Source organism: Bombus vosnesenskii, unplaced genomic scaffold, assembly GCF_011952255.1.
Source record: "Bombus vosnesenskii isolate JDL3184/JDL3185 unplaced genomic scaffold, Bvos_JDL3184-5_v1.1 scf7180000013320, whole genome shotgun sequence".
Classification (NCBI taxonomy): domain Eukaryota; kingdom Metazoa; phylum Arthropoda; class Insecta; order Hymenoptera; family Apidae; genus Bombus; species Bombus vosnesenskii.
The window spans coordinates 195,083-220,877 of NW_022882965.1; the positions used below are offsets into that span (position 1 = coordinate 195,083).

The window sequence follows — 25,795 nt, forward strand, 5'->3', positions numbered from 1 at the left end:
CTATCCCTTGCTCTTTTCATCTAAAGGCTCATTTTCGTCATTCCATTGGCTCTGCAGAGGAAAAGCTTGCAATTTGAAATTCTACCAGTGTACAACGCTGGAATCATAAAGCATGGCTTGATAATTACGAGTCTTGGACACGATCGACTCGCACGATTGACGTCGAGTCTTTCTCGATTGCGATCGAACCAACGATCGACGAGGGCTGCGCGAGGTGAGTCGTACCACTATGAATCGCGCGGTGCCGCGTACGTGCAATGATCCGACTCGTTCTTAAAGCGCCACTAAACTTGCGCGTCACGTTCCTTTTAATTACGTCTGCCAACGACGACGGATGCGAAACGGCCGCAGAGGGAGGGACGCAAAGAATTCATTAAACGATACTCTCTGGAACAACCGAGAGCTATACCAGAACCGAAGTGGGACAGGTGCTGGATCATACCTCGAGAAACCGCGAGCTCAACCACGTCTACGACACTACCGATCTAAAAAGGCAGTTACGTATTTTTGCAATCGCGCAGGTGTCTGTTCTGTTGATGAAATGAAGTCGGGAAGCCAGATCGGTGGTTGGAATAAAGTTGGTTTATTTAAGTTTGCAACAGATTGAAGAAGGAAGAGAAAGCATTATTTTTGGATAAAGGAATTTTATACGATTCAACGGTGATTTGTCTGAATTTGTTTGAATTTATATGAAAGGCTCTTTTCGAAAAGGAGAAAATTATTTTTAAATATTTTAAATCACTGATCTAATAGTTGGAAAAATTGACTTCGATTTAACAGAGTACATATGTCTGAATATCGTTTGGTTAGATAATTTGTGGTACGCTTTACGAAGTGTGTTAACTACTAGTTGGCAAACCATGCTAAACCAGAATCGAAATGTGTGCATTTATTAATTAAAACTTCACTTTCCTTGCTTCTGAACACATTCACGTACACGCGAAATCTGTCAAATATCTACATATATTATCTAGAAAATAAATTTATTGAATTAATACATTTACCGTAACATATCAAAGAAAGGCCAATGCACTGTAATATTTCATTTTTCCAAATTTTTTAGGTGCAAATACATTGGAGTTAAATTGCAATTAAATCATTCTGAAGTATCTACGTACAGAGGGCCGAGAAAATCTGACTGGTTCCACGACAACCTCGTATTGCAGTCGAGTGCTTAAATACCTGCGGAAGGTAGCGCGTTACTCTGGCTATAGCAGAAATCAATTAAGAAGTCGGAAAATTTATCGCGGGTCTACAAGACCGGCTACAGGAACAGTTTCTCAATACTGGCTAACGTTCGTGCCGTCCCGCGGCCTGTCGCGATCACCACTTGCAATTATCAATTCTAATTAACGATCGTCGCGTCCAGAGTTTCATTATTGTTTTTAATTACCAGTCCTACCGGTCGTTTCTCTAAATCACCATTAATGAAACTATCTACCGGCCTGTCACTAGCAAACGGATTTTTCTACGGAATCAGCCCCCGAGGCTCGTGAATCGTGACGCTATTAAGGGAAACCATCGTCCTCGATTTTTCCCGTTAGGACTCATGCGATCAGCTTTATAGCGATTTCATAGCATTTTCATAGCGTTCTCGTGCCAATATCATAGAATTTTCATAACAATTACAGAGCAATGCACACAACAAAATAGCGATAATTTTACAAAGCTGCAGAATCGATAGTAATTTGTTATGTCAGCGATATAAACAGTATGAATAGTAATCAAAGATTGATTTGGTTTTGTTTAAGAATTACATTGGAAGACTTATTTGTAAATAGTTTATTTTAGGCAAATAAGAGGATAAAATAGGTAATGCAAATTATAATCAAAAAGTCGATGGAATTTTTCTGAAAAATCACGTCGGTGCGATCACTTGTGCGTAAGAATCACATTTTTCAATTATTATCCACCGCTAGTACGTTCACTCGCACATGTTTCCCTATATAATTCTGTATAACGCGCGTAAAAATTCACTCGCTTACATCAAACATTAAATTTTTAAGTCTTCGAGTCAAGTATAGTCCTAAATCAATCTCAACAAATTTACTATCGATAATCATTCGTGTTCATCGCTGAAGGAGAATAAACCCGCAGCTATGAAATAGCGTAACGATAGAATAGAGGAAAGGGTGCGTCGTTAAAAGGACGAACACAGCGGTCGGGCGCTCGGCCAATTTCCACCGATTAGCCACGTAAACTCGTTGAGCATACGCTAACGATGAGAACATTCGAGTAGATGGTACGCGGAACGAGCTCGTTCGCCACTGTGCCTCGGTTCGTATTAAAATATTGGCTTCATTGGTCTCCCGCGTGGAAGGAAACACATGTAATTAAAGACGCTCGCCACAGGGGAGCTCGCGAGTTCCATAAACGGGAAATGCCCATCGTTGCCTACTATCTTTTACCTGGGAAAACTGTTACATAGATAGATTTGCAAAAGAAAGGAATTCTCGACCGGCATCGATAACTATTCCTATAAATATCGTTTTTCTTGATCAGCGTGGATTGGATCGAATCAAAGTTCAGCAGCGGCCAGTCGATCTACATGGAAAGGCACGTGATTTCGACAATAGCTGTCTGTAGCTGTCTGTTCGATAGAAATTGTCGTGTCGCGTTTCTCGAAGACGGAATTGCTGCGAAGGTTCGATACTGGTATTTTAAAGGAATGTAGAGATATCCTTGATATCCGTTTATCGGGTTCTATCTGCACACAGTCGAAGAGAAGAAACAGCAGAGAGAAAGATGGAAACGTTCAGGTTGCAAGAACTCGAAGACACTGGCCATCGAATACGAGAGCAACGAATTTACATTCTCACGACGATTTGCGATCGTCAGGGTTTCGCCAACTATTCCCCAGCGATTGTCCGTTTGCACGAACAAAAGATGCGCTTTCGAAGGCTACCGAGACGATTCGTGCAGATATTGCTTCTTCTTGATCGGTTGCGCGATCGTTCGAAGGGAAACGACTCGATCGACTTGTCGTTTCCGTGAATCTGATCTATCCTGCTCATTCGCCGAACGAGATCGGTCGGTCGCGTGTAAGCGTCACGTCAAGCAAGCAGAAATGACTGCAGTCAGGTCCTCGACTCAACCGAGCGCTCGATCCTCGACTCGAAGTCGCGAGTTGAGTTATGACTACGGCCATTACTCGGGACAAACGAGGCTAAGCGTGTCGACACGGCCGACCGACCAGCCTTCTCCACTTCTCCTCGCAGTCATTCTTGATTCACGAGAATTGCGAGTCCAGCTACGTGTGCAGCTTCGTCTCGGGACTTCGATCCGCACACGATTGACAGTTTTAATGCTGAATCGGCCTTCGTTATTAGGGACAACGAGAGTATCGTTGGTTTCCACACGATATTCGTAGACCCAAGGGGGTCTGGTTTAATATCGCGACCACAGGAAGGCAACTCGTAACCCACATTTGATGGTAATTTACGTCGAGACGTCGGACGCTCGTTAGTTTTCGTGTTGTAGCAGATGAGTCGCGTTTCGCGCTAGGCTATTCGCAGAAACGAACGGGAAACGCGACCGACTAAGGAGTGAAATGTCATTCGTGGAATTAAGACCTCTTCGTCTCCAATGGTGGCCACCTGTTCTCCGACATCATTTTCGTGTCTGTTGCTTTTTGCCGTCACTGGATATTGTGAGAAAAAGGATTAAATTACGGATCGATGAGCTATTTATTAAATTTCGTTAGATGAATTTACGGTATTTTTGATCCAGCAAATTTGTAGCTAGGTGGGCAAAATTGATAATACAGTTCCTAGTTAGCAGGTAGACATGTTCAAGATCATGTCACATCTATCACTGAAGGAGACAGCCATTCCTAGAATTATTGACTGTTATCTTTCTTTCTTGAGTATCTTTCTTGAGATCCAGCAAATTTGTAACTTTTTGCCATGACTGGATATTGTGAGAAAAAGAATTAAATTACGGATCGATGAGCTATTTATTAAACTTCGTTAGATGAATTTGCGGTATTTTTTGATCCAGCAAATTTGTAGCTAGGCGGGTAAAATTGATAATACAGTTCCTAGTTAGTAGGTAGACATGTTCAAGATCATGTCACATCTATCACTGAAGGAGACAGCCATTCCTAGAACTGTTGACTATTATCTTTCTTTCTTGAGTATCTTTCTTGAGATCCAGCAAATTTGTAACTTTTTGCCATGACTGGATATTGTGAGAAAAAGAATTAAATTACGGATCGATGAGCTATTTATTAAACTTCGTTAGATGAATTTGCGGTATTTTTTGATCCAGCAAATTTGTAGCTAGGCGGGTAAAATTGATAATACAGTTCCTAGTTAGTAGGTAGACATGTTCAAGATCATGTCACATCTATCACTGAAGGTGACATCCATTCCTAGAATTATTGACTGTTATTTTTCTTTCTTGAGTATTTGAGTATTTGTACACTTAGAAGAGAAAATTTTTACGAACACAGAATACTTTTTGAAATTTCATTGGCACTGTAATCAAACACGACTATCGTGATTACATTGATAAAATTTGAAACTAATCTGTGAATGTATATGAGTTTTACCGATATACCCAATAATTGACCATTTAAATAGTTTGATAATACGAGCTAAGTATATGCGAACTATACTTGCGATAAGTATGTCGTAATTTGTATATACAATGAATTGAGGAAAAGTGACACGCGTCCACGCGATTTTAGCAGGACGCCAGCCGATGGGCAAGCTTGCACAAACAAGCGTGAACAGTAATGGCTTGGAAAACGCTCACGTTTGTCCGGTGCCGTTTTCGTCATAATCGTCTCGCCTATAGCACTCGAACGTACGGCCTGTAACTGTCGTGGCTCGTTACTTACTTCGTCCTGAGAACAAAAAAAGAAAAAACATACCGGTTAAAAAAGCATGATCGTGGACAAGCATTTCATTAATAATAATCAATTATCCATTCTCGCGTGCCCGTGTCGCTTCGTTTCTCGCGATAAAACCATGGAAACGAAACGGGACATTTATCGCGTTCCTCCTATCAGCCCTAATGTCAATTAACGGGACGACAATAATGATTTACGATTGCACAGAGTTCGATTCGTTGTTTTCGAGTTGCCGTCAATTGGAAACGGGACGAATCGAATTCCGCAGCGCGTTCAATCCCAGTTTCTATTCACCATTTGTCCCCTTCGAACGTATCACGAAGAAACTATATCGAAGAACAATTCACCGAGACTTTCAAAAGTTAAATTAAAGTTAGAAATAACAACTGGCGTAATAAATCAAACTTTACGTCGTACAAAAGGAATCTCAATACGTTTTTTCCTCCGCCGATTGAACAATACCGAAATTCCTTAAGAAGCAGACTACGCGTTTCGAATCCACAAGTAAGCAACAATAATAACACGTTTGAAAGAATGGCTCGACCGTGGGACAATTACGGCCACTCACAACAGAGACACACAGAGAACATGCGACAGAAGTTCCGTCGATTAAAAGAATCGACGCGAATTTTATTCGGTCTACGTGATCGCATACAGCAACCGCTCACATTTTTCCGCGGCACTCGTTAAGGTGTAACTGCCGGGACCCACGGAATCGTACGAAAAGCAGTCATGCCCCGTGGTTGTATCCATAACCATAAATAATGACCATTGATTGGTCACTCGTCTATCGTTACCCGCGAGTACGTGACTGCGTTTACGTTTCCACGGGTCGTTAGTTCGTTTCCATTAAGGCGCGGTTCTCAGTTGGTCTCGCTTCTGTTCGTTCTCCTTCAATAGCAATCGTTTTAGTCTGAGTAGTCACCGCCGATAAAGATTCGATAAAACGTTGCTATTTCAAACGATTTTAAAGTCAGGTACATGTGTAAATGCTAGATACCACGTCGGTTTCTCAACATAACTTCCGGTACTGCTTTGATACGAATTGCTTTCCCTTGTAATCAACTTGCGTTTATCTCGTTCTCGTGAATTCCATTAGAATTCTTGCGATTGCTGTCTAAAATTTAACGTTTTGACCATATTGTCGTACGATCGAAGCTCAATAATTGCAGAAATCTCCTGACTGGCGATGATAGATATGTCGGAGATGGAAGGACAGCGCGATTTCCCGCCTGGAATGCTGGGAAAATCCCCAATACCATAGTCGAGACTTTTACGATAGCTACGTTTAAGCAATAAAAAATAAGAAATAATTTTAAGCTTCCAACCTGGCCTTATGACGATAGGTTCGGGTTCAAGGTGACATAGCGGGTCACTAGACAGAGGTATGGAATGATTATATGACTCTCCTTAAAAACAAGGATTGACCCGAGAAGTGGGGACAGGAATATATAAGGGCAGTTTCATTTGGATTATGAGTGAGTTAGTTAATTAGTCGTTGGACGAATTGCTGATCGAATTATCGAGAAAATTACCCGAATCGTGTATTACGTTGATACTTGTCATCCCGGGGACCGTGGATTCGTTATCGAACCTGAATTCGTTGTCACCATCATCTCGACCATGCTATCGCCGCTATTATTCATAGCCTGTTGTAGTGTCCATATTTGTACCGATAAACATTAGCTACATCCGCGACGGTAAAGTAAGTAAAGGTTCATCGAACGCCCCAAAATTCCAATCTGACTCCGACAGATATTAAGAACGTGATAACAAAAATATGATAAGTGCGTTTTTCTTGATTTATCGATTTTAATGTCATTGTATGATTAAACAAGAAAATTGTAATACAATGTCGTTGGAAGGTTTTAAAAATAGCTGGTAAATTGGCCAAGTTTCGCAGAAGCCAAAGGTATAATTATCAAGCTGAACGGTATTTTAACAGCCTCGATATCCTAATATTATGACCAATAAGATTTTGAAAATTTCCATCAAGGGGATTAAATCAGTTCGCCAGTAAAAAACGGGAAATGCCAGTTATCATGTGCTCCTCCTTAAAACTAACAGGAATCATCCATTATTAACTGCAAACGCTTTGGTCTTTTACTTTGTACATGATTCGAGCTGTTTCAATCGCAACTTTGCATGCGAGATGGTAAAATTCATGCAAAAGCCAGCACGCAGAACGACCGAAAGGCAGCTTAATTACATCTTCGCGAGGCTGCCAATTTCATCGCTCAGGCGAGCGGATATTCGTTTATACACGCCGGAGAGACGGTTCCAATCGCGAGAACCATTTCGCAGTTTAGAACGGGCAGATGGTTGACGGCGCGGCAAGCGTTAAGAATAATGAGAAATGGAAATTTGTAAATAATATATTGCTGGGGAATACGATTAATGACTTCATTCCTGGCACAGCTCTTGAGAGGGAGCCGGTTCTTCCGGTGTCAGATCGCTACCAACCATCTTCTCTTTCATGATCCCATGCGTTTGTGATTTCTTTTCTTTTTTCTTCGTATTTAGATCGAAGAAAATAAAATACGAGTTTAATTGAATTTTATTTGTTATGTATAATATTGGTTTTAAATCGCTCTGTAATCGTGGGAAAGTTGCATTCACTTCTGTGAGTTGGTAAAGAATTAAGAGTAGAGCTAATTTTTCTGTTCTGATTGAGAAACACCGTTCACCAATTACAATAATTCAAAACTTGCGGAGAAATTTCACGTCGAATTCCCGAATAATTCAATTAGCAAATTTTTGAAATTATTTCGGATTTCAGGGATTTTCAAGTATTCGAATCTTCAGGTTTTCAAATTCTTTAATTAACACTAGGACCCGTCAATTTGACGGGTTTCAAACTTCAAAATGAAATACCCTAAAAACCATAGCATTAATTTCAATCATTTTGCATCGTAAGTTGATCATTTCGTCCAAAGAATTTATACACACAATTATTTTTTCCTAAGCTTTCTAGGTTTTCTAATTTGAACGTATCTCTACGAAAGTATCCAGAAAGGAGTTCATATTTTGTTTAGCCGAGGAATTAGCTGAAGAAAACAAGGAGAACATTTGCCAAAGATCAGGCGCTTCATTTCTGTCACCTTGAACGTCAGAAGTGCGAAAAAGTTGCCAATAGAAGCAATAATTGCATTGCAAAAAGATCGTACGCGGAAAATGCACAAACAAAATTCAGCATATTTGTAAAAAAATGTGCTCGATAAATACGATCACCCTATACCTTTTTTACTTATTAATAATTTATTTAAGGGGGTATTCTGGTCTAGAAATTTGAGCAAATCGAAAACTTTTTTTTCATATTTCCAAAGTTTAGACATTCAAGAATATGTCCTTAAAGGATTTTTCAAAATTTCAATTATTTTATGAGTTGCAGTCATTTCTGATTTCTGTGCAGTTTTTCTCGAAACTACTTTTTTCGAGTTGGTTTGCACGATATCTCAAGTTCTAATGAACCGATTTATTTGAAATTTGGTCTGAACATATCTTATATATTCCTCTATCGCCCGGACCACGCTCAGCTCAAAATCTTTAATATTACTATTTTTTAAACGTTCGGAATTGTCAAAAAACGTGCGAAATAAGAAATTTTTTTTCAAACGGCCGTCATTTTGTAAAAAAATGTTGCATTGACTTTTCCAAGACTCAAACGATAGCGGCATCCATGCTAATTAAGAATCCGTTCGCATTTTTTGTTTCGGATGACCAGAAGGGTTGATATCATGCACGCCACGACACCCCATTTTTTTGGCAGCACCCACTTTGCCAGCTCGTAACTTTTTAAATATTGAGTTTTTTTTCCAGTGAATTTTTTACGTAATCTCAAAATGTCAGTAAACAAATGCTAAAAAGAAGGATAGCAAAAATATTTTTTGTTTCGCTTGTACAGAGCTTCAAAGATCGCCCGAAATTCATGCCTCTGACCAGAGTACCCCCTTAAACGCGACGCCTAATATTCTCAGTTCCGACTCAATTTGAATAAATCGATTTTTTAAAGAAAATGCGTATTTTCGTTTGCCCGTCAATGTAACGGCTGCTCGTAGAAATAAGTACAAAAGAAAGACCCGTAAACCTAGTGTTAAATAGAATCGAATGTTTCAACATTCGAATGTTCGAGGTCTCGAGTTCTCGAAATAAAAATTTCTCCAGTTATTTTAATTTTCTATCTGATATTATACTAAAGAAAATTATTAGCAAAGATCGTGTTCGAATGGTGTACGATCATGCAGGCTGATACGCAGAGCGTTAAAAATAGACGCTATTATTGAAATCGATTGGCCCGCGGTCGTGCATTCAGACCATTGATCTTTCGTCGCCAGTTGCGATATTCGTTCCTGTAGCGAGATAACAAAGATACGAGATAAACGAACGATTCTGCTATCCACACCCGGAGCGCGCATAATTCACCGCGTTACATGTTCGATGTTCTACTTACATTGTTCTAATCACGATACCGCAAGTAAGAAAATCGTTCGGTTATCTTTATTATTAATTATTACATTAAATCGCAGCGTTATCGCAATAGATCTTCAATCGTTACGATATCGATCCCATTGACCCTTATCTGATTTCTATCTAATTGTTTGATCAGAGGATAACAGTGTTACCAACAACGAATTGCCGTTATGTTGCCATGAATTATTACAACTACTCTTATTCGAATGGAAACTATTATTTATTTTATTACTACTTATTAACAAAATCCTCTTATAAAATATAAATTCTCCTGTCCCGCGGCCCAAGCGTCATTTCCGGTTATTTCTTACAATCAGCGGGTAATCTAATTATTATCTGCAATAAAAAACTGTTTTTTAGTCAAATACACTTTGATTGTAATTAAACGAAAGATAATATTTAGCAAGGTAAACAAATTTTACATAGTTTTTGCTCTACTTTTTTTCTTTCTTTCGTTATTTATTATAATATTAGATCGTTTGAAAAGTTTCTTTCGTCTTATAAGGAAATAATGGATGCACAATATTTTCCGTTTCATATTATTTTATCGAATTACGTATGATCCATTTTGTTCTATCAAAATAAAGATCACAACGTTCGACAGATTAGGTTTCACGTTTGTATAAAGATGCGTGGTTGTAAAAAACGTGTCCGTGAAAGAAAGACACTTTTCGAACAACCTAATATATTATATAATATAAAGTAAAATTTCACAAAGTGAAAAATATTTTGTGGATAGCTCACGTTCCATGTCTCTTCTTTTTTCCTATTTATCTACGAAAAAGATTTCAAGCATCGATATTTTCTTTTTCGCATGACACCGTAGTTATTTAGTCGTTACATTGTTTCCCTATTGGTGTGTGCCTCGACTATCGAAATTCTTTTATTACTTTACGCTATCGAACTGTTCTTTTAATGGTACCTGTATTCCATGGCGGTGGAACGAGCGATTTCTAAATCATAATGCGTACCGTGCCGATATCGTCGATCATGGACTCGCAGTTATCCAGCCAGCATATTAATAACCATCATCGATGGCGATTACGGTTCTCCATGAACGATGAATAGCTGTCCATTCGACGTCGACTGATAGTCGTTCCCACGATAACGTAACCGTTGTTTTCAATAATCCCGAGCTTTAAGGGAGGTGTTCACTCATGAAATCGCTCATTCGAATCAGCTACGGGCGTGCGTGCGATGACATTTTCAATTGTATGCCGATCTAATGACAGGTGAAAATAGTCCCCGTTGTTCGGTATTTTCGCACGTGCATTCCACGATAAAATCGAGATCACGCAATTACTTCGAATCACCTTGAAGTTTCACAAGCTTAAAATTACCTTTACATAAGAGTATGTTGTGTGGATAAAATTAAAATTGCATTCTGGAAGAATTCCACGAGACAACAGAAAAGTCTTTATTTCTTTGCAAACGGTATTTTAAGCATAATTACGATCTCTTAATGGCACGAACGAACCTTAGGAATACGTCGTTAATGATTCGTTTACGCAGGCAAACATCGGAATTTAGAATATTTAGTCGTATGAGGACTGCATAAAAAATGGTTATTACGATAATCGATGCGCATGAAATGATGCAATTTTCTTCGTCAGTCAGAATCCCAATCACAAGCTTCGTAAAACGAATTTCGTGGACAAACATCGATTGCGAACAAATCAATTAGCCGTTTGGTCGTTAATTTCAGTGTCTCATAATGTGATGTATATTAACTTGCGACGTTTACACGTGCAGCCTGGTCGGTTAAGCGCGTTTACAACTACAAATCGCGAGAGACTGGTCACTGGTACCTGTCGTCGCTCTCTCTATTAGTAGCATTTTTGCGTTTCATTCGTTTGTTCACGGTACTAACTTTCCAAAGTTTTTAAATTGCCAAGACTATCAAAAACAAAGAGGCAAAGATCCTTTCGTTAAGATTGTTTTCCATGCTTATTGAGTATACAATTTTAGATTTTATGCGATAAATTTCAGCTGCATTTATTCCGCGAACATTCATTTTCTCGTGGTTAAATAGCCATATAATTTACTCAACATAAAATACTCGTTGTGATATTTACCGGATGAAGCGAAATCCTTTCATTTACGTTCATAATAATTTTAAGTTGTATTGAACATTCCCAATTGTAATACTCATCCTTTTATTTACGTTCATAACAATTTTAAGTTGTATTGAACATTCCCAATTGTAGTACTCATCCTTTTATTTACGTTCATAGCAATTTTAAGTTTTATTGAACATTCCCAATTGTAATACTTATCCTTTTACTTACGTTCATGACGATTTTAAGTTGTATTGAACATTCCCAATTGTAGTACTCATCCTTTTATTTACGTTCATAACAATTTTAAGTTGTATTGAACATTCCCAATTGTAGTACTCATCCTTTTATTTACGTTCATAGCAATTTTAAGTTTTATTGAACATTCCCAATTGTAATACTTATCCTTTTACTTACGTTCATGACGATTTTAAGTTGTATTGAACATTCCCAATTGTAGTACTCATCCTTTTATTTACGTTCATAACAATTTTAAGTTGTATTGAACATTCCCAATTGTAGTACTCATCCTTTTATTTACGTTCATAGCAATTTTAAGTTTTATTGAACATTCCCAATTGTAATACTTATCCTTTTACTTACGTTCATGACGATTTTAAGTTGTATTGAACATTCCCAATTGTAGTACTCATCCTTTTATTTACGTTCATAACAATTTTAAGTTGTATTGAACATTCCCAATTGTAGTACTCATCCTTTTATTTACGTTCATAGCAATTTTAAGTTGTATTGAACATTCCCAATTGTAGTACTCATCCTTTTATTTACGTTCATAACAATTTTAAGTTGTATTGAACATTCCCAATTGTAATAGTCATCCTTTTACTTACGTTCATAACAATTTTAAGTTTTATTGAACATTCCCAATTGTAATACTCTGCCTTTTACTTACGTTCATAACAATTTTAAGTTGTATTGAACATTCCCAATTGTAGTACTCATCCTTTAATTGCGTTCATAGCAATTTTAAGTTGTATTGAACATTCCCAATTGTAGTACTCATCCTTTTATTTACGTTCATAGCAATTTTAAGTTGTATTGAACATTCTCAATACTTTTGTTTCATAGCATTTGTAATACTTATCACTATTTAACAATTATTTTAAAAACAAAAAAAGAAACTATAGACTAACGTGTATCGCGCTTATTTTTCAGCATGTATTCCACGATTCAGACATTCAGACCATTCACTTATACGGTTCCAGTATCCAACAATTCCCATCAGATAGAAGAGAGAGCGAGACTTCAAGGAACACGAGCAACAATATTTTGGACCTCGGCCATTTGGACGTCAGACCCGAGTCTATCGATGGTCCTGATTGCTCAATCGACCTTATACGCTTACACGAAGAAGAAATTCGTTTTTCTGACTATGATATAAACCCACGTGGAAGCATCAAGCGTATATTATTGCTAATTAACCGGTCCTGCCTAATAGGATCGGCGATTCGCGTGCAGAGCGATAAATCACGTTTCGCGTGAAACCGCTGTTATGCCGTGCTTCGGCTATGCGCAGACATTTTAATGAAAACGTTGGAAAGAATCGCGCGGAACCATCTCCGAGCTCATGAAACCGGTCGCGTAATTACAAACGGATAGCGCCAGCGTCGGCCTGGAACCCGGCAACGATGCATGCGCCTTGCGATCCCGACGGGATTTCCACGTGGACGATCCGTGCGATCCACGTCGATCCACGAAATCACGACGTTAAATGGATCACGGCGAGGAAAGCGTGAATCACGAAGATCACCGGCGGCTTGTTACTCGTGTTCCTAATAAGGCCCGCCACGTAGTCGGCACTTTACGTATTTGCCAACATTATCGACTACCTATAATTCCTTCTTGGTGAGATGCTTCGTGTAAATCAGATACTACACGATTCAAATCTTAGACGTAAATACATTGACAAGTATATAAATGAGGGAAAGCCTACTAATTAATTTTATTTCATTTACTTTGTAATTATTACTTGGAGTAAAAATTTGTAGGTTGTTTTATGTTTATACTTTAAAGCGCAAGTGTTTTAAAGTGCAAGAAATGTTTTTTTAGGGTCATATATTATAGAGAAATATAATATAATATAATTTTTATAACATAGTTAGTTCTTAGAGTATTCTTAATTGACAAATCTCTCTATCTCTCACTTTTTATCTCTAATTTCTCTTAGAATCTTCACTTTTATTCGATCAACCTACACAGCCCTAAATATTCTTCAAAACGATAATGAGAATTCTCTTATCTTAATTTATAGTTAGTACAGTTTCTCGGTTTTAACGTCTTTACGCTAACTCGAGAAGTATTATAGTTATTCCTTTCGCTGATTCCTATTCACAGTAAATTTGACGGCAAGTGGCTAATTTCGTTAGGCACCATCGAGCGTCGACCGTGTCTTACCAGTGACATATTCTACTGATTGCACTTTGTGTCGTGGAGCATTCTATTTTCCGGTAAAACAGAAATCGTTTGAAGTGGAATAGGAAGGATAAGAGTCAGGCCTTAAAACGAGCAAATATCGATATGCATTCGCGTTTCTGTCTCAAATAATTACGGTGTACATGGCTCGGTTTTAAGGGCTGTCTATCACGTTACGTCGATAGATCTCTCACAGTCTTTCCTCTGTTTGACCACTAGCAGCATTTTCGACGAATCTCGTGAATACATCGTGTACGCGTTTCACTTTCCCTTAGCCAGGTACTGATTTATCTGATCCGACGTCAGGTCAATACTATAGGAATGCTGTGCAATTAGTATCTCATTAGACAGTGCGACTGTTCTAATTCCTCAGTTTCGCATTAGAAACGTCATCCTGTCTCTGGTCGGAACGTGACGTTCCCCTTTGACTGTTCCTTCCTTTTCCCACCTTCTCTTCCTAACACACTCGATCGTCGTATAGCGTTCTACACGCACTAAACTACCATTTCTGCAATTTTCTATTATCAAAGATGAAAGTTAGATATTCCGCAAAGCGACGTTGTTAGATTCATAGGCTGATGAAAGTATTCGAATATATACTGAGGACGTAAAGTACGTGTACTGGGAAGTGTTAGGTTTAGGTCATTTGAATTTACGAAGAAGAACTATATAGGAATTTACGAGAGATTTAGTACAAAAGCAGCGAGAGAGAAAGACGGAACTATTCCAGGAAGTAAGTGCGAATTGCCTGCCTCATTACGGAGGCATATACGATCTTCATTTTCGCTGCTGCCAAAATTTCATTCGTACTTCGCAAGTGCGTGACAACTTCAAAAATATCCCGGTGATTCTGGCTCTTCCGTTGCCTCGGCGTGTTGCATCATCTCTTTTCCTCCTTCTTCACCGAGACAGTCGCGTGTTCTCGAAGCGTGTGGCAAGGAAGTCGATCCAGCGACAAAGTAAACTACTTCTGCTTGTGTACAGAAGCGCGACTCGACTGAGACGAATTAGCGAGCCAGGCTTGCTGAAAATCGCGAGTATTAGCCCGCGAGTGTGGGCCGTGTAAAACCAACGAGGACAGAACGGTTGGAAAAAGAAAAAGGAAACCGGAATGAGACGTGACGAGGAGAATACGGGAATAGAAACAAATACGAGGCTTTCGTTCTGCCGATGGATAAATATAGAAGTTTCGTTGAAACAATAAACGTTTCTCGGCCGCATATGCAAGAACAGCCACCTGGAAAGGCCTCTCGCGAAATCCTTTTTTCTCAGGAGCCGAACAATCTGCTCTTTCATTGGGACCGTGCAGTTTCCCGCGATAACGTTCCTGCGAACGTTCCAGCTCTTCGACCAACTGAGAAAACGCGTGAACAAATTGACATAAAAGACTTGCGTTTTTCTACTTATTAGCTGGTTTCATGCTAAACGATTCTGCTAAAAGCAATTGGGAAACAGTCGTTAAGGCACAGGCGGAAAGAGATTACTCATTGAGCTCGACGTGGGTAACGCTGCCACTGTGCTTCACGTTTTAGTTGTGTTAACTGTTGATTAGTATAGTGGAATGTTTGGTGTGTAATTGTCTGGTGGAAATAGTGGAAAATGAGTTTTAAATTCTCCATTGATATCATTGTGTTAGGCCGCTTCAACTTTGAGATTTAGTTTTTATTCTTATTACATATTTTATTCGATGAAAAGTATTAATAGGTAACTTTTTTCTACAGGTAATACAAAAATGTAAAATTTCATTTGTAAAATTCGTACCGTGAAATTTAGTGATTATTATTGACATTAGAGCAACAATCCCGCGTTTTATATTTAAAAATGCTATATAAATAATTATAATTAAAGTAGTAGGATGAAAACAAAATAGGTATACACGTATAATCATGTGTTGAACTTTAATAAAAATTATCATCAATTTTGCAAAAAACACATGGTTTTAATGATTCCAAAAGTAGTAAAACTTTGACAGTTTTGCTGTAAACCTAAACTACTTAATGTCATCTTCGACTTAAAAGTTACTTAAACGTCTTAAAATTACATCAAATTACAAATTAGATTAAGTTCCCTATAAAAAGCAGAATATTCACTATGCATATCGATTTCTACGTGACAATATCGTCGCATAGGATCACTGTCAAATACGATAGTTCCCTTTGAAACAGAATTGTCCATCATCTTTGACAGAACAAGCTCGCTGAATAATGCTGCGTTAGGTTACAAAACGGCCTGATTACGCAAGAATATCGCATTGAACTATTAACGTCCACTTATTAACGAAGACAAAAATGTGTGTTCGGTAGTGAACAGTCCGGTTGACGTGTTTGTGCGTGCGGAAGAGCGAGAGTGGAAGCAAACTGCGACGGGAGGCAATGGTGGAACGAGGAAAGACGAGGAAAGATAGAAAGAGAGACAAGGAAAGGTCGACTAAACGGCGGGTGCACGAGAGAAGGAGATAACCGCGGGGTCGGACCGGGTGGTTGAAATTAATGTTGCCCGCTTAATTGGAGCCACCGAGGAGTGTGCGTGTGGTCAAAGTGGTTCTCAACCGACGCTTTCGTCTATCTATTTTGCGTACAGCAAGTCGTCATTTGGAAGACCGACTGACAGTCGTCGTTTTGATTGCTCTATAAAGTAATGAATTAAGTGGAGAATTGAATTATATAAGTTTCGGGCTTCAGCCGATTTCCATAATTTTTTTCGCATCTTTTACATGGCTTTTTGAGACGCTAGAGCTGCTACAATTAGAGATATAGAAAGTTTTTTCAATTCTGATATTCTAAACAGTATGAAGAGCTTTTTGTTATGTACCTCAGAATAGCTAGAGGTAATTTGCTGTTACTTTATATGCGTTTTACATAAAACGTAGAAAAATGTTTATCCGTTTTCGAAAGTCGAGAACTTGCGAGCAACTATACGCGTTAATGAGAATAAACATTTTGAACGATTCGTTGATGGTTTAAAATAAACTGGCTGACCTCTTCAGTGTTATATAATACACTATATAGAGTGTAACACAAATTGATTGTCACGACAACTCGCTGATTCAGAAAATTTAACAAGCAGACGAAACTTTATTAACTGAAAAATCTGTAGCATAAAATAAATTGTTAAAAATATCTTCTTCCCTCGGGAAAGCTGAAACCATCTTTCATAAATGACACTACGTGTTTTTCTTTTCATATCCTTAACTTATACGATCGGTGTATGTCTGAATAGTTTCCTGGTAATGATTATAAACTAGGATTAACGATCGTAGTTTAAACCCTAGTTACAGCAGTTCTGAATAAAGGTGTGTCAGATGCAAAGTTTGAAAGAATAAATTTTCTTCGAAAGATCGGCGGCAGGTGCATTAACTGGCTGCTTGGAGTAGTGGCAACGAATATATTTCAAAATATGGTGCACAATAACTTGCAGACCTTTTGCTCCGAGACACGTTTACCCATCTAAGACAATTTTAAATTTCCACAATATGTTGTAATTATTTAAACGAATTTTTGTTAATGTCCGATTAAGTGAATTACTGACTTCATTCATATCGATGTAAATTTCTATTATACGATGAATTGCTTGTCCGCCTACATGTTTGTGCAAGGAGACTTCTACTGTATTTGTAATTCGCAATCAATCATCTACCATTCTTCCACTTGTCAAAGGAATAAAATCTAAAGAATATTACAATATTACTCCAGACAATGTTCTTTCTCTGATACGATTCTTTATTAACAAGTTTATACGGTATCAGATATTCTATGAATATTGCACAGAAAACTGACTGTTCCTTTTATTTGATCAACATCTCAGATAACGTGGAAATCGAGCGTTTTCTTAATTTTCTACTTTCATACATATTGACTTTAACGTTCCACGCTATAACTCGTAACACTATTAACATTATAGAAAGTAACCTGTACGTAAACCTATATTACATCCCTGAAACTTGTCTAACACTAACTTTATTGCCCATTTTCGAGCTAAATATACCATCGTCCAATTGCTTAACCGCTATTTGGCGGTCCGTAACTCTCACCCCGAAGGCAGCTAGCACTACAAATCCCGAAAGGAAAAGTGGTTCTGTGGCGTGACGCGTGTCGTTCCCCGAAACGACAGAGTCAGGCACAGAGAACAAGCGCGCAGTGTACACGCGTATATCGTGTCGAGAACCCTCCCTCGAGGAAACCCCTTCTTTCACGATCCTCATCTCGCGACCATCGAGAGGGGACCACAGGCCCCTTGCTTATTGTTACTTACGGCTTACGGGGTTTTGGCACGCGAGCGGACCTAATGTGTTAATATAACGTATGAGGGATTGCCAGCCGCGTATCCGCGCCTACGTACTCCGTGTGTACGCGCGATGTGTATTGGCCGCGCCATAAAATCGACCCACCAAATCCACGCCACCATTCTCCGTACCGATTCGACTCGCCACGATTTTATTCATGGAGGTTAACACGTTTGCTGCGTACGAAATAGATTACAGTTCACATGTACTTTGAAATTATCATTAGACTGCAGACTTTTATAATACGTGTAATATGCACAGATATAAGAAATGTTCAAAGTGAAGTGGTTGTTACAGAATTTTACACTTTGAAATCGCACGTTTCGCTCAGGACTTTATTATTCGAAGCATATAATAGCAAAATAATAATAAATTGATGATGTAAGACACATTCTTCCCCAATGGACCGATTATCTTATTGGTGGTGGTACGAGTGACCACCGTGGTGCCTTGGTAACAGTTGATAGCGACATATTATAACAAGACTTCGTTTATTTCAACAAACCATTCGCATTCGTTGTTTCGTCGTAAGCAAAACGTCCAGAATATATTGTTGAAACGTGTGGAAGATATTAGTAAACGGTATTTGCTCATTCTACATATAATAGTAAGGTGGAGAGACAAGCGTGATATTTTTATGATTTCGACGAAACATTCGGCTGAGATGGTGGAGGTCCGCAAAAAAAGTTATGTTTGTGATAAACCAATGGTAGTGGTAGATCACAACAGAGGAAAATGTGCTGTAGATTTATTGGATCAAACGATAGCATATTCTACGCCACATAGAAGAACCTTCAAGTGGTATATAAAATTAGCTTTAGAGTTATTGTTAAATACATTAATTTCAGACGCGATGATACTCTATAAACAAGCAACAAACACAAAAATCAAGGTATCAGAGTTTAGAATGGCACTCGCAATGCACCTTACACAGTGCCATTCATCAGAACCGTCAAACATACTTGTTCGACAAAGATTGCGGCACGAAATGCAGAAGAAAGAAGGGCAAGCGTACCTGGCACGAAAATTTTGCAGAGAGTGCTATAAAAAAAATGTTAAACAGTCAGGATCAAAAATTGCTAAGAATCGGACCAAAAATGTGAGCACCTATCGTCCAGATTGTATCGATGAGCCACATTTATGTTTAAAGTGTTTTAACACAGTGCACCGTTAGATGCAAGATTCTAGTAAAAATGTTTAATTGTTCAATGGAACACTTTTCATTTCAAAGTATCTTCTATTTATCGGTTATATTGAAAACGCCCTAACTATCAATTTTCATACAATTTTTACAATTGTAAAAAGTTCAAGCGCTCCGGTCACCAATGACCAACGTGGCAGTCAGAGTGTTAATGGATGAAATAAATTTTTATATAGGTTCGATTTTTGTAGATGTATGCACAAATCCGCAATCTAATTATTATTATACCAAATCATGAAGCGTCGAACCAAATTACTAGGTTCTTTTCCAAATGCGTAAAAGAGTTTGCAGTTTAGTGATGAAAATCGGATCTACAGTGAACGAGTTAATATACTCACTGCTGCTAAAATATAACCAGTCTTTCCTATGCATTCGTTTTTTATCAGAAATATAATCAGCAATACGTATTATTACAAATCCTGCAAAATGTAGAAATTGTTTAAATCCTCGAAACGATAACTGTTAGTTAAATTGTAAAAGAATAGGTTCCAAAAGGACCATTCGTAAATGTCCCGGCGGAACTTTCTTATTAGGGAGGAACGAATGGTTGATCGACATTTAGGGTAGTTACGATTTTGATACAAATATTCTTCATTCTGGAAGATACCGAACTATCCACAAGTCTAGGCGGCGAAGTGTTACCTCACGAGGAACGATAATTTCGCAAAATGATGATTGATGCGTCGCTGTAATCTCTTCCACGGTGACGCGAAAGATAAATCTTGATAGCGATTTCATGTAAATGCAATTCATGCAAATTGCCCTGAAACAACTCGCGCACTGCTATCTCGATGCGACGACAGAAAGGAAACAAAAAGAATCAAGATGTCCTCGTTCGATGACGCCGTCGTAATCAAAACTTTCAGAACAATTGGCAACAAAAGTTTCGAATTCCAGCGCTAGCTTGTGTAACCGGTATACCCATAATTCTGTAATTAATTTCATCCGTTTATTTGTCGTAAATTTTCAGCGCGCAAAATCATCAAGATTTATGCTGCTAGTGAAAACATAATCCTATAAAATTGTTCATCCTACGAGCAGTTGATGACACGTCAGCTTATTGCATCCCGCGTAACGTGTTTTCAAAGAGGCAAAATTAACATATTTCTCGCTATTATTAAATAAAGAGTTTAAACTGTCATTCTTATTAAATATATAAATCTTTTTTCAATGGCAAGAAGTTTTTTTATTTTATTTATCAACTTATCGATAAATTAAATTAAAAATTATGCCATGTTAATTAGTTACTAATTTCTATATCTCGAATGACTTTAATAAAGTAAACTAAGAATAATGTGACATATATTCGCACATATATATCTTAAATTCAATCTATTTGATCATCGTATAAGTTAATGTAGTCTGATATACTGTACTAGTTTCATCTTCAGAAATGTTTATAATCATCGACATTTGAAAAAAGACGATACTATAAAAAGACAAATATTATAAGAGTTTACTATAAAATAAATAATAATAATAAATAATAATAAATATTATAAGAGTTTACTTTAGACAGTAAAATGTTTGAAATGAATGAAACACTCATTTTAAATTATTGATGAGATTAGAATATGACCAAACTTACTGATATTTGAAAAACTAGTTTGTAGCATAACAGACGATTAAATTATGCGACTCTTCATATAATAATTGGCAGTTTTATGTGAATAGTGGCCTTTAATAACTATACCACATTTCTTAAAACATATTTGTATACATCCTGTAGTTTTAAATAAAACGAACTAACTTATTAATAGCAAGAAATATGTTAATTTTGCATCTTTGAAAACACGGTAGGCGGCATCTAATAAACTGATGTGTCATCAACTGCTCGTAGGATGAACAATTTTATAGAATTGTGTTTCGACTGCCAACATAAATCTTGATGATTTTGCGCGTTGAAAATTTTTATATGTATAATATATAGTACATAATAAACAGTACAATTTTATGTAGCTAGTAAATAGTTCGCTTTTGCTACAAATTATTTTTTGAGAAGATGTAAGAAACAGGAACTCTATATATAAATCAAAAACACAGAAGATTTTTCAGTGATTTAAAAACAGAACATACTAATTTTTTACAAATATTAGGTCATTCGAAAAGTTTCTTTCGTTTTATAAAGAAATAATGGATGCACATTTTCCGTTTTATATTATTTCATCGAGTTACGTATGATCCATTGTATTCTATCAAAATAAAAATCACAATGTTCGATAGGTTTCATGTCGACAGATTAGGTTTCATGTTTGTAAAAAGACGGGTCTGTAAAAGAAAGACACTTTTCGGACAACCTAATTTCTATCGCAGTTTCTCCAAACTTCATAAAAGTGTAGTGTAAGGTCTAAATGAAAGAAGAAAGTATTAACTACAATACTGAGAAACAGGATTCAGTAATGTAAATTAACTATAAAAAATGCCAACAAATCCTGGATTTGATTCCTAATGGATTAATTTTATTGTTACTTCCACGTTCCTTTTGAGTTCTCCATATTATTTATATTAATTTCTTTGTAACAACCTGAACAGAAAAAACACCATCGCGGCCCGATTGGTCACGGAGCACACAGATAAACACGAGAATATACATATATCGAACGTTCTTCGCGATCATAACCGTGACGTGCCCTCTAAATGTGTCGACTCTTAAAACCGTCACCAATCATCACAGTGATCGCCCTATTAAATTGTAATTCCCCGCGATGCGACGGGACACGCGTGCTCTATCTACAAAAATCACGGCCACAAATTAGACAATGACGGGGAACACTTTTCAAGCCGGAACGCTCGTTGATGCATCCGGTTGTCACGTTCCGGGTGATGCTGTGCTTTTATTTCCAAGCGACGTTATGGAAGGAAACGAAATAAACTCGCGTAACAAAATGTGAAGAATATAAAACAAGAAATAACAGACGATTAAATGGTTTTATGGTAATAGTGGCCTTTAATAACTTTACGACATTTCTTAAAACATATTAGTATATACACTATAGTTTTAAGTAAAAGGAACTAATTTATTAATAGCAGGAAATATGTTATTTTTGAGAAATATATCCGACGAATGATACGCATATTATAATTGAAAATATGTTTTGAGATTGAAGGGTTCGTAACAAAAACGATACTTCTCTTTTTATTCTCTTTTTTCCTAGCAGAGCAAAGACATATTCTGCGAAAGAAAACGAAATAAACTCGCGTAACAAAATGTGAAAAATATAAAACAAGAAATAACAGACGATTAAATTATCCGACTCTTTATATAATAATTGGCAGTTTTATGGTAATAGTGGCCTTTAATAACTTTACGACATTTCTTAAAACATATTAGTATACATTCTGTAGTTTTAAATAAAATGAACTAATTTATTAATAGCAGGAAATATGTTATTTCTGAGAAATATATCCGATGAATGATACACATACTATAATTGAAAATATGTTTTGAGATTGAAGGGTTCGTAACAAAAACGATATTTGTTTTTTTACTCTCCTTTTCCCTAGCAGAGCAAAGAAATATTTTGTGAAAGAAAACGAAATAAACTCGCATAACAAAATGTGAAAAATATAAAACAAGAAATAACAGACGATTAAATTATCCGACTCTTTATATAATAATTGACAGTTTTATGGTAATAGTGGTCTTTAATAACTTTACGACATTTCTTAAAACATATTAGTATACATTCTGTAGTTTTAAATAAAATGAACTAATTTATTAATAGCAGGAAATATGTTATTTCTGAGAAATATATCCGAAATGATACACATACTATAATTGAAAATATGTTTTGAGATTGAAGGGTTCGTAACAAAAACGATACTTCTTTTTAGTCTCTTTTTCCCTAGCAGAGCAAAGAAATATTCTTGTGAAAGAAAACGAAATAAACTCGCATAACAAAATGTGAAAAATATAAAACAAGAAATAACAGACGATTAAATTATCCGACTCTTTATATAATAATTGACAGTTTTATGGTAATAGTGGTCTTTAATAACTTTACGACATTTCTTAAAACATATTAGTATACATTCTGTAGTTTTAAATAAAATGAACTAATTTATTAATAGCAGGAAATATGTTATTTCTGAGAAATATATCCGATGAATGATACACATACTATAATTGAAAATATGTTTTGAGATTGAAGGGTTCGTAACAAAAACGATACTTCCTTTTTTATTCTCTTTTTTCCTAGCAGAGCAAAGACATATTCTGTGAAAGGAAACGAAATAAATTCATGTAACAAAATGTGAAAAAAAGAAACAAGGAGTAGATATATCCGATGAATGATACACATATTATAATTGAAAATATGTTTTGAGATTGAAGGGTTCGTAACAAAAACGATACTTCTCTTTTTATTTTCTTTTTTCCTAGCAGAGCAAAGAAATATTCTGTGAAAGGAAACGAAATAAATTCATGTAACAAAATGTGAAAAAAAGAAACAAGGAGTAGATATATCCGATGAATGATACACATATTATAATTGAAAATATGTTTTGAGATTGAAGGGTTCGTAACAAAAACGATACTTCTTTTTTTATTCTCTTTTTTCCTAGCAGAGCAAAGACATATTCTGTGAAAGGAAACGAAATAAATTCATGTAACAAAATGTGAAAAAAATGAAACAAGGAGTAGATATATCCGATGAATGATACACATATTATAATTGAATATATGTTTTGAGATTGAAGGGTTCGTAACAAAAACGATACTTGTTTTTTATTCTCCTTTTTCCTATCAGAGCAAAGAAATATTCTAGAACCTCTAATATTTGTTTCATAGAAAATATTCATAGTATGAATATTATTTATAATCATATTACAGTAGAATTGTATAGAATTAAGTCATAAATCAAAGCTACTCTTGAAGCAAAACACATTACTTTCATATAAGAACAATATATATTATCTCCTATTCAATTGAATATTCCGTATTGAATAAATAGAAGAGCAGGCGATGCTACATACCTTGAATTTTTCTCTTCGTCTTAACACCTATGTCATTATACAAGACAAGTTCCAATACTGTGATAAGATAACAATCTTGCTTACACGAATATAAAATAGCCCTAATCACTGGACCAAATTTACTCCGGTAGACTATAATTTTAAATAAATATTACTTGGCAATTGTTATTTATTCCGGTAGACTATAACTTTAAATAAATATTACTTGGCAATTGTTATTCATAAATAAATCACAAGTCAACTAAAAAAAATGAAATGACTGGACAAGGATTATTTCAATTGTTTCGAAATATAGCTTTATTTAAGACAAAATCGAATATAAAATTCAATATACAGGATATAAACGATTAATCAGATGCTGTATATACAATAGTACCGCATATTGTATACTGAGAACAATTTAGTCGGCGAAGATCACCGGGCTGGAGAGTATTCAAGGCTCGCAGGATCGGTCGCGATTTCAAAGAGTTTGCTGAACAATCGAATGGGCTACGAATGGGTGTGTTTAGGCCGCAGACGGGTGGGCCTGAACGCGGAGGCGGAAAGTCGCGTAGGCGTCGCGACGGATGCAAATTGCCCGCACCAGATTCCGACGATACATCTTAATTTTGTTCCCTGCCAAAAGCGCCGCCATGTAACACCATATATACGATTCGCGGAAGGATGGCCACTTAACGAACCGATAGATAACGATTGAGAGCTTTTCAAGGTTGATAATCGGCCAAACGAATGGCATCGTTCGATCGAATCTTTTTTTCCTCTGCCAAGCCTCGAGGGGTGACGTCTATATTAAGCGTCTCGATGTTTCAACGTCCAAGCAAATACGCGAATTACCACGGACGATTTAATCATACTGTATAAAGATCAAGCAAATTGCAAAATTTATCATCGAAACCGATGGATGAAGGAAAAGATTGTAAGATGAGTAAACGGACCTTTTTTTTGGAAACACGTATCCTAAGGGTATGTGAAGTCTATAAAGTGGACAGTTAGCGAGTTCTAAAACCTCACGTCGCCAGCGGTCGCGTGAGAAATGACTTCCTGATAGGTTGAAATTAAGCTATTAATTATCCTTACCAGCCTCGGGCTACTGTCGTGCTTTTCACTCATGAATCCTAGTCGCACGAATTACCTACGCCATTCAGATGATTCCTCTTTCATTACGTTTCGAATATCGCTTACGGAATCGCTCGACATGCTATGCGGTATATTCTGAACGGAACGGAAGCATAACGCATACCGCATCCCAGCAGATTATTCGTCTCTGTCTAAACAAAAATAGAGAATGATTTCTTTTATAGAACGATTAATACGATTATATTAAAAGATTGTGTGTATACAGCTTTTCCATCGGTCTAAAAATATTATTAGCTGATGCTGTTTAGTCTTATCGCTCCATTGATTGTTTCTTCAAATTCTAAATTCAGAAATTCAATTTTCAGAAGCACTTATCCCTCAGTTAGTTAATAAAGTCAGTAAGTTCATCACTTCTCTTGCATAAACTTCGCTTATATACAAACTAT

At 36.8% G+C, this 25,795-nt stretch overlaps 1 protein-coding gene across 1 annotated transcript in view; it reads right to left on the bottom strand.

Moving 5' to 3' along the window:
* Positions 1-25,795, bottom strand: part of LOC117235827 (segmentation polarity homeobox protein engrailed-like) — a 104,487-nt gene that overhangs the window by 6,998 nt on the left and 71,694 nt on the right. Inside the window, exon 2 of the mRNA XM_033498191.1 lies at positions 4,844-4,849. Coding sequence (XP_033354082.1) covers positions 4,844-4,849 — 6 coding nt within the window. The remainder of the gene's footprint in view (positions 1-4,843; positions 4,850-25,795) is intronic.